Source organism: Setaria viridis, chromosome 2 (genome assembly GCF_005286985.2).
Source record: "Setaria viridis chromosome 2, Setaria_viridis_v4.0, whole genome shotgun sequence".
NCBI classification, from domain to species: domain Eukaryota; kingdom Viridiplantae; phylum Streptophyta; class Magnoliopsida; order Poales; family Poaceae; genus Setaria; species Setaria viridis.
Window position 1 is genome coordinate 3,102,538 of NC_048264.2, and position 9,664 is coordinate 3,112,201.

At 50.3% G+C, this 9,664-nt stretch overlaps 1 protein-coding gene and 1 long non-coding RNA gene across 2 annotated transcripts; one reads left to right on the forward strand and one right to left on the reverse strand.

Annotated features, from left to right (window-relative positions):
- Positions 1 to 2,368: 2,368 nt before the first annotated feature.
- Positions 2,369 to 3,424, reverse strand: LOC117843233 (uncharacterized). Its single transcript, XM_034723802.2, has one exon. It carries the CDS (start codon positions 3,277 to 3,279, stop codon positions 2,692 to 2,694), a length of 588 nt encoding a protein of 195 aa, XP_034579693.2. The 5' UTR covers positions 3,280 to 3,424; the 3' UTR covers positions 2,369 to 2,691.
- A 4,277-nt stretch (positions 3,425 to 7,701) lies between these two features.
- LOC117845532 (uncharacterized) lies at positions 7,702 to 8,530 on the forward strand. Its single transcript, XR_004638082.2, has 2 exons — positions 7,702 to 7,905; positions 7,993 to 8,530. It is a non-coding gene; the product is annotated as an uncharacterized lncRNA (long non-coding RNA).
- Positions 8,531 to 9,664: the final 1,134 nt, after the last annotated feature.

The window sequence follows — 9,664 nt, forward strand, 5'->3', positions numbered from 1 at the left end:
TAGTATATGATCAATGATCAAACGCATCTCATCGTCAATACCTTACATTCATGCACCAACAAACAACCTTTCCTTAGTACTAGTGCAGCACATGGCAAATGTAGAGGTTCTGGCCTAAGTTCAACCATGCATGCCTTATATCATTAAATGGATAGAGTACTACTCCCTCCGCCTCAAATTATAAGTCGTTTTGGTACTTTTAGGTTCATAGTTTTTTGCTATGCATGTAGATATACACATACATAGCACAAACGACCTATAATTTGAAACAGAGGGAGTACTAGTTAATTATGAGCAATCTTTCTGTATTCCTAGCACTGTTACAGAAACAATTTTTCATACGACTTATCACTGCCAGTTTAAATCAAGCTTGTGGTGATGTATTTCCGCTGTCGTTTCGAAAATAGGTGGACATAGTGGACGCTAAAACCAATGGTGAAGACATATATCGCCGCCAATTCCAACTACAAACCGGCGGTGATACTTTTACATATGGAAACTGCACTAGCATCCAACAAACACCAATATACACGCAACTACATAGTTTTAGAGCAGGAATCGAAAGGTCAGCATCAGGGCAGCCACTTAGCAGACCATATCCTCTGCAATTACCACGCCTTTACGTGACAAGGATCGTCCTAAGATGATGAGGCACTAATAATCTTGCAAATTAATTATCTAGGGAAATGAAAAAAATGGTAGCTTAGGATAAAACTTGTTCAAGGTCGATGCATGATGGGTGCTGCGCTATTTACACACACATCGTTGAGCCACTTGGAAATTCTTTATACCTAGAGTCCTGTCTCATGGAGAAACCACTCAGATCATCGATCAAGACTAAGCATATTTAACGCACCTTGAAGTTCTTTTCCTCTAGAAGACAAAACATTTAACGATCAAGACTCAGGGTATATATTACCAAACATTTGGGCACTCATGGATCACGATCAAGGCAAAACCACCGTAAGGATTTAGCCAATCTGATGAGTGCCCAAATCCACCTGACGAGGGGAAGTTATGCTATAGATTTAGCCAATCTGATGATCGCGCCATGATTTTTGTTTCCAAAACTACCATATGTGGGATTATATTATGCATGTCTTTTTTACCTTGCAGCTACCATATATATAGTTAAATAGATGTCTAAAAGAAATTAACTACTCCCTCTGTTCCAAATTACTATTCGTTTTAACTTTCTAAATACTAAACTTTTAATATGCACATAGATATATATTATGTCAAGATACGTAGAAAACTATGTATCTAGAAAAGATAAAATAAATAGTAATTATGAACGGGGAGAGTATTTTGAGAGACAAAGCATGCATGGAGTGCGAACTAAGAACTCCCGGATCGCATCCTTGTCTCGAGACGAGACCACAGTGCATCCAATGATCTCCCCCACCCCACCCAATACCCGACGCCCCAGTCCCCCGCTATCACCAGGTCCAAACAAACAAAAGTGTTCTTGTCGGATTAGGCTGAGTAGGAAGAACGTCCTACCACAGCTCGCCTGTGTAGCCATAGCAATTTGTTGCACGAAGATCTTCTTTATTTGTCCGGACGAGGTGCCAAGCTTTGGTGCTCTGCGACAAGCACTCCACCGACAGCTAGCAGTACTGTTCGTAATAAAAAGGAGAGCACAGTAGCAGTATCTCTCATTAGTAATAATCTCTGCTTGAGCTTGAACTTATACATGCTCCTGGCAATGAACTTGCAGAACCTAGCAATGAGTTGGCTCCTGGGTCCTGGCCAGGTGCTCCCTTTATACGTCGTATGTTGTGGTTATTAAGTTAATCCACAACAATTAACTCGATCAGCTGGATAAAGAGAGAAAAAAATTGATCCAGGCGGCCTGTAACGACCGAGATCCTGTTAGTATGTGGCCGAGCAGAGCACGCGGCCCTTGTCTCGACGTGTATGGTTCTTGAGGCACGGCAGAATCGATCCTGAGCAGGCAGGGGGCCGGGCGCTAGTGTGTCGCTACGAGCATCTGCTCCCTAGCGCTGTGTGTTGTGCGTGCCCACGTGGGAGCTATAGGTCCATACAGAAATGGACGTGCTTTTGGGCTTGTCCCCTAGGAAAAGTCAGCAGAGCTCTCTTGCTTGTTTCTTGCTAGCTTGGACAAGTCATCGGCAGCAGCTTTCTGTGGTGCTGGCAGTGGCACCAGGCATCAGCTTGAAGCAAGTGATCATCAACAAGCTACATACAGCTTTTTCATCAGTACTGGCTAACTGCAACCTAACTGTGTACTCTTATCCTCTCCACTAATTGCAGCATTAGTTTAGTATAGTAACAATAAATCATAAGTTCTTGCGGGAGGATTCTGGTTCTGGCTCCTTCTAAAATAGCTCCGGTGAGGTGAAGATGAGAATCATGAGATGAAGATCTTTATAGCTATACGCGTATCACCACAAGTAGAAAACTTTAAAACTTTTTCTAAATAGAGTAGAACAAAAAAAAGAGAGAGATGCACGCAAACAGCATCATCTTAATCGTATACAGTATCATCGTACGTCCATATAGTACAAGCATGCACATCATGCAACAGCAGAGCAAGCAAGCAAGAGAAAACGTACAGGACTGATCGACAACGCTTGGCAATCGTACAATTTACAGGATGGTGGTGGATCGGATGATTGAGCTGCAGCAGCACGTACACGCGCCGCTCGTCGTCGCCGATCGAGCTAGCTACAGCCTCAGCTCGAGGTCGGGCTCCTCGCCGGCGGCGGAGGTGTCCGGCGCCGCCTTGGAGGCCGCTGCCGACATCACCTGAGTTCCCCTAGTCCAGTTGAGCACCTCGTCATCGATCAGGCCGGCACCCCGGTCGTGACCGGCGGCGCCGCCGTCGCGCAGGAGGGCCGCCTGCTGCGGCGGCGCGTGGGCGCCGGTCCAACTCTCCAGCTCCAAGCGCAGCGCCGCGGCGTCGTCGTCGGCGGTCCTGTAGTTCGACGCCTCCCCAGCGCCGCGGCAGTGCGGGGCGCCCGCCACGAGCGTCGACGTGGCGGGAAGCACAACGACGCTGCCGGCGGCGAGCTCGTCGAGCTCGAGCGCGGCGGCGTAGGATGTGTCGTAGGGGTTCCAGCCGCCGCCGCCGGCGACGCGCTCCTTCTTGTGCGCGTTCTGATGCCCGCCCAGCGCCTGCGACTTGAGGAACGTCTTGCTGCAGAACAGGCACGGGAACAGCCGCGCGCCGTTGCCGTTGCTGTTGTCGTCGCCGCCACCGCCGCTGCTGCTTGCGTCGCCGGAAGAAGGTGGAGCACCGCGAGGGGAGTCCATTCTGATATGGTGGTATATATCTACAGGAGCTGCTACTCCGCAGAAGAACCAAAGTGGTTACCAGTAGCTACCCAGGAGCTACTAGCATTCTGCTAATGGAAGGTGTGGATTCTCTATATTTGGATGAGAAATCAGATCCGGCAGGTAGTACGTCCTAAGGTCTTGTTTGGGAAGAGGGTGTTCAAGTTTAACACCCTATTTTTAACACTTTTCTATCCAAACACTTGTGTTAAAAATGAGGTGTTAAAGTTTAACACCCCATTTTTCATAAACACATGGAGGGGATATTAAAACTTGCTAAAGATGTTAAAAGTGGTCCCCTAGTCCACTTTTTACCAAGTTACCCCCTCTCTCTCTCCTAGCCGCCGCCTGGGCATCCTCCCCCTCTTGCTCATCCTCTCCGCCTGACCGGATCCGCCGCGCCGCCCATCCTCCTAGCCGGATCCTCCGCCGTAGCACCCTCCCCCCCCCTCCACCGCGGTGCCCTCCCCCCTTGATAGAGTCGGAGTGCCCGAATATAACCATAAACAACCTGAAAGGGACACATCTTTGTAGAAGAATGCGTTGCATGATTATAAGCAAACTCAACATGAGGCAAGCAATCTTCCCAATATTTCAAGTGTTTATCTAAAACAACCCTAAGCATGGTGGACAAGGTTCGCTTAACCACCTCAGTTTGTCCGTCAGTCTGAGGGTGACAAGTGGTGCTAAACAGCAATTTAGTTCCCATTTAATTCCACAGTGATCTCCAAAAATGACTGAGAAACTTAGCATCACGATCAGAGACTATTGTATTTGGAATACCGTGCAAACGAATAATCTCGCGAAAGAACAATTCAGCAACATTGCTAGCATCATCAGTCTTATGACAAGGTATAAAATGAGCCATTTTGGAGAAACGATCAACAACCACAAAAATATTGTCCCTCCCCTTCTTAGTTCTAGGCAATCCCAAAACAAAGTCCATAGAAATATCAAGCCAAGGGGAAGTAGGAACAGGCAAGGGGAAGTAGAAATCTTTTTCTGTTTTCTTTTGCAGGGTGCCCCAAAACTGATAATATGAACACAGAGGATCTCAAACAGCAAATTGCGGCACACACTTTTTCCGAAAGTACAGGGGTATTCCGGTAAAAATATGTACCAAGAAAGAGAGATACGGATATGAAAAGCTGGCACGGGTGCGTGGGGAAGGGCGCGGTATGCGTGGGGGGGTGCGGAGTTGCCCCGGAGGGTCGTGACCCAGGGGGGGTTCACGGCGTGCGCAAGGGGAGTTTCCACCGAAACAAAACCGGATCACCTTCCGTCTCCCTGTTGAATTTTTTTTTGCTTCTTTCCTTTTTTTTGCACTTTCCTTTTTTTTATTGCTTTCTATCTTTTTTTTTTGGACAGGGGAGGGGGCGATCGGAGGGGTGGGATGGCGCGGCGCGGTTATCGCGAGGGGGGGCGGTGGGCGCGGCGTGGTAGGATTGGCGAGCAGCGGAACGGCGGCGGCGAAAACTAGGGTTAGAAGAAAAAAAATGAGAAACAAGAGATTAAACACACAAGTAACCAGCAACAATTGAACGAGTAGGCACACAAATTCAACAAAGACACTTATTGAAAGAATGTGCGAGGCTAAACGGTTGCTGGGACAAGGATCTAACCTGAAAAAAATTTGTTTTGGTTTTTGTGGACTGTAGGAAGGGAAAAACACTCGGTAAAACTCACCGATCAACCTAGAAAGCTAATACCACTTGATAGAGTCGGAGTGCCCGATCTTTCGGTGAGTGGAGATAAATTCGACTTGGTGGAAGTAGACCCTCACGATCCGACTACGACGAGCGAACCCGAAGCGCCAATGCAATCGCTGAACCAACTCCCGATGGTTACCAACCTCGCCGGTGCGAGATCAGCCTGATCACGAAGATCGATTCCTGTCCGCAATCGAAGAACGAACAAGAAAAAGAGGCGAGCAATCTAAATATCACTCGAAGGTGGAGTTCTGAATCACACAAGGACAGCGCGTGTTTGCGCGTGTTCGAGAGTAGCTAAAGCTAGATGTAAAACAAAACTCAAGTCGTAAACAAAAGGGACTCTGACTAAATAAAGGGGGCGCAGCCCCTGGAGTCCGGAGGAGGCGCGATGGCAGGAGGGGGGCGCGCGACCAGGGGGAGGGCCTCGGCTCCCAACCCTAGGTGCCCCAACTGGGCTGCCCTGTTGGGCCATCTTCTTATTCCGCTGGGCCTTCATTCCTTAACAGCATGATGAAGTTTAATTCTCTCGCACGGGCCCGAGTGATTGGCCCAACTGGATGATCAACTGTAGGCGCCTGAGGTGGAGGAGCAACCGGAGGCGCCTGAGGTGGTGCTGGTGTAGATGTACTCGTGGTGTCCTCATCACCCCTCCTCCGCCGCGTCCTCCCCCCTCCTCCCCGGATCCGCCCGGCCTCGCCGCCTCCACCCGGCACCGCCGCCAACGCCGGCCATGCCGCCTCCGCCCGACACCGCTGCCAACTGCGGTGAAGCCGACCACGCAACTCCTCCCCATGGTGCATGGCCCCAACTCCCCATCCTCGTCCACCACCTCCTCCTCCCCCTCCTCCTCCGCCTCCCTGTCGCTGCTGGCGATGGCGGCGGCCGCAACTGCGGGGGCATCACTGCGGAAGCTCGGCCCCGAGGCACGCTGATCCGAAGGCAGCGCGCGGATCTGGAGGGGGCCTGCTATCGCCACGCTGCCGTCGGCCGCGCCGCTGCTGACACCCGACGCCACGGCCGTGCTATCCCGCGTCGTGGCGTACGTGTCCAGGCGACGCCACACGCACACCATGCCGCTCCACACGGTGGCCGCGCTGCTCTCCGGCCCGGCGCTGCTACTTCGAGACGCCTGCATGGCGGGGCGAGTGGGCGCGTCCCCGCACCCGCTCGCCCTTCCATGCGGCCGTGCTCAAGCGCACCTACGCGCACCACCGGCGCATCGAGAGCGGCGGCGTCGAGGCCAACGACCACCGCGTTGGCGTGCCTCACCTCGTGCTCACCATCCTCAACGACCCGTGCGGAGGAGCGGCGGCCATCAAGGAGCTCCACTGGGATCTGGCCGTGCAGGGGAGCCGGGGTTGGCGGCATCTGCGGCGCCTGGCCGTGCGGGAGCCGCGGGGCTGGGGGATCCGGCGGTAAAGGAGAGGGGAGAAAGAAGTTGCGGTTTCGTGCAGATTCGGTGGTGCGGCTGGAAGAAGTTGAGGAGGGGTAGAGAAGAGGAGAGAAAGGAGTAGTAATTGAGGGGCAATGGTGTCAATTCCAACCTTTGGTGTTAAAGTTTAACAGACTATCCAAACACCCTCATGTGTTAAACTTTAACACTTCATTTGAGGGTGTTAAAGTTTAACACCCTGTTAAACTTTAACACACTGTATCCAAACAGGGCCTAAGTACTAACACAAGTGGACACAGAAGAGCGAAAGCAAAGGATGCTACTTGTGCGGGGAGGCAAGTTTACGGTCGTGCGTAAGTTGCCTTTTTCGCGGATAGGAAATGACAAAACATCCTTCTTCTCTACCGAATGTGGTCCGACCTCTCCTTGCCCGCTATCATCCGGCATTGACGGTGCCCAACCTCCTCCCCGTCCTTGCACCCAACCACCTAGCCACCATGCCGGCCGCCCACCACCCACCCATTGTCCTCAGTCCCACCCTTTGAAACCACTCCTATCGTCGCCTCAGCCACTGGTGCTCCACCAGATGTCCTCCGCCTCACCTCCCACCCACTGCCCGCAACCACCACCGGGCCCACCACCGTACCGGATCCCTCTAAAAGATTAAAACCGGGCACTCCTCCTACATGGCAGGTCTAACCCCAACCGCAACCCAGGACTCTAACCTTAGTTCCCTTCCTCCTCCTCCTACCCGGCAGCCCTAACCCCAATCCCAACCCAGGACCCTGACCTTGGTCCCCTTCCTCCTCCTCTCTTCTCGCCTCATTCCAACAACATCATGTCAATCGACTGCACCGGCCGTTCGATCTTAGAATTACTTCTCCATCCCATGAAAAGTGCTCATTATATAGTTCGAGGTTGCTAGCCAATGAGCTTTCATTAGATACTTTCTAAATACATCTTGAGTGGTTTTAAAAAGTTGCTGAGCTAAGAAAGTGTTGAAATGTAATTTTTGCGAGGCTTTTAGAAGTTGAAATAGGTTCCGCAGATAATAGAGGCTGCATGTCACTACATATACATATTGGGGTTATGGTTTCTTGAGGAAACATCTAACCTAGTGTCACTACATGAAATTGCGTTAAAAACAACGTGCAACACTTTTGACTAACTTCCAAGTACCATGATGACGGGCTATATATAGTCAAAGCTGGCAAGTGCTGGACTGTGTGTAGTATTAAGATTGTGAGAATCACTTACCCACGAGAGGTCAATTAATTATCGAGTCAAGTGTTGTCTTGATAACCCTCGATGAACTTGTTAGGGTATGTACAACGGAGAGACCAGCAGCTGTCTTTATGCTGCCACGGAGGCAAATCTGTCCGACGTGTACAGCGATTAATGAGGAGAGAGACGCGAGCCGCACGGGCTCGTGCTCCCAAGCCAAACCGCCGGGCCCATCGCCGTTGTATGCCGTCGTCGTCTCCTCCTGGATCGGCTGCGGTAAGCCAAAAATCAGCTACGATGGCAATAAAATCCATTCCCCGCGCGCCAAAATCCGTGACAAAATCGATGCTCCTCCCTTGCTAGATGCCGGATGCAGGAGTTGCGCAAGGCTTACCAGATGCGACGGCATCCCTGGAGCGGACGGGGGCGGCGGCGGCGGCAGCGGGCCGGGGAGCGGAAAGGCGCGATGACGACCGAGAAGCGGAAAGGCTCGACGGCAGCAGCTGCTTCCGTCTCCGTTGCTTCGTCCACCGACCGGCGCAGCGAAAGGGAGAGCAGGGCGGCGAGTTGCTCGAAGCCTGGATCTGGCTCCAAGCCTTGCTACCGTCCGCTGACCCATCGGCATTCAGGTCCGCTACTCCAGTCCATCTAAAAAACTACATGGCTTCTGTGCTTGCTTCTCTGAACGCCAGTGCTGCTTTGCTTGTTTACTTCAACATCACTGATGCAAATAATACCGAGTGAAGATGTGCAGATCTTCTCTTTTCTGATTCGTGATTCCTTTTACATCTGGTGTTTGTAAATCTGAAACGTAGAATTGTGTTTCTAATTTTATGAGTGATCTTTATGATTCAGAATATGATGAAAGATTAAGCAAGTTGAAATCATGGTTTTTTGTTCAGTCTATCGGTTCAAGTTGTCTCCTAGCATGTTCCTGTAATCAGTTCATCAATTCAAGACGCTTATTTTTGCGAGCACAACTGTTGAGCATTAGGGCCAACTGCTGTTTTATTCTTACTAGTAAGGCTCCTAAGCTTCAAATTCTTACATGGGTCTTGTTCTCTTACTGTAGCCCTTGTGTATTCAGAACTTACAATCATGTATCAGCATGTTGTCAAGATTAGCATGTATCAGCTTTGCAGTATTATTGTCTTTTTCCCAAAGTTGTTCAGTGGGACTTTGTATTGTACTGATAATAAGTGATAAATGAGTGTAACCAAATATGAATATATGATCACACATATGGGCAACAAAGTGGTATACAAAATCACATTTATTTTTGATCACCATGATAAATGTGTATGTATATGAAATAAATAGTTTATAGATAGCCTAACACACGAACCATGTTCGTCTAAGTTGTCTGTGTCATTGTCTTTATGTAACATGGCAATACTTAGAGACAGCAGCTGTCTAAACTGTTGTACATACCCTAATATAAGAGTGGATCCATCAAGATGTTTTTCCTCACTTCTTTGTCGTCGCCCTTTCTTCCGTGCAAGACAGCACCTTGATTGTTCCTGCTCCCCCTCCCACGCATGGACATCCATCCTTCCACAGGGCTTTCCTTGTCGTTGGCGTGCACGTTGTTGTCGCCGTTGGGCCCAAGAGGCTAGCTACAGTTTCGATGCTTTCAGCTGGGGTCTCAATGCGTGACGCGAATAATGGCTCTCGTCTACCTCGGTGGTTTAGCGGTTGCTGGAGGTCGGTTCTGTCGCCGTCGGCCTGAAAACGTCGTGGCATCATCAACAGGGTTTCGATCGGAACAACCTGCTGGGTAGCCTAAATCTGTAACCAGAGGCGATAGACATGGACGATGTGCAGCAACGATGATGAGAATCCATGGTTGTTGGTTGTTACATGATGTATGATCAACTGGTGTACAGGCAGGTAAGATTTGATTCGGACAAGGTTATGCAGGCTGCAAGCGATTAAACAACCCATGCGTAAAAGAACAGGCGAAGAAGCCACCGCGAGGAGACTGCCTTGAGTTTTCAGGAAGCATACTGCCCAGGAGGCCGAATATACGAGGACC

Coding starts and splice junctions, on each gene's coding strand:
- LOC117843233 (XM_034723802.2), bottom strand. CDS start 3,279: ATGGACTCCCCTCGCGGTGCTCCACCTTCTTCCGGCGACGCAAGCAGC.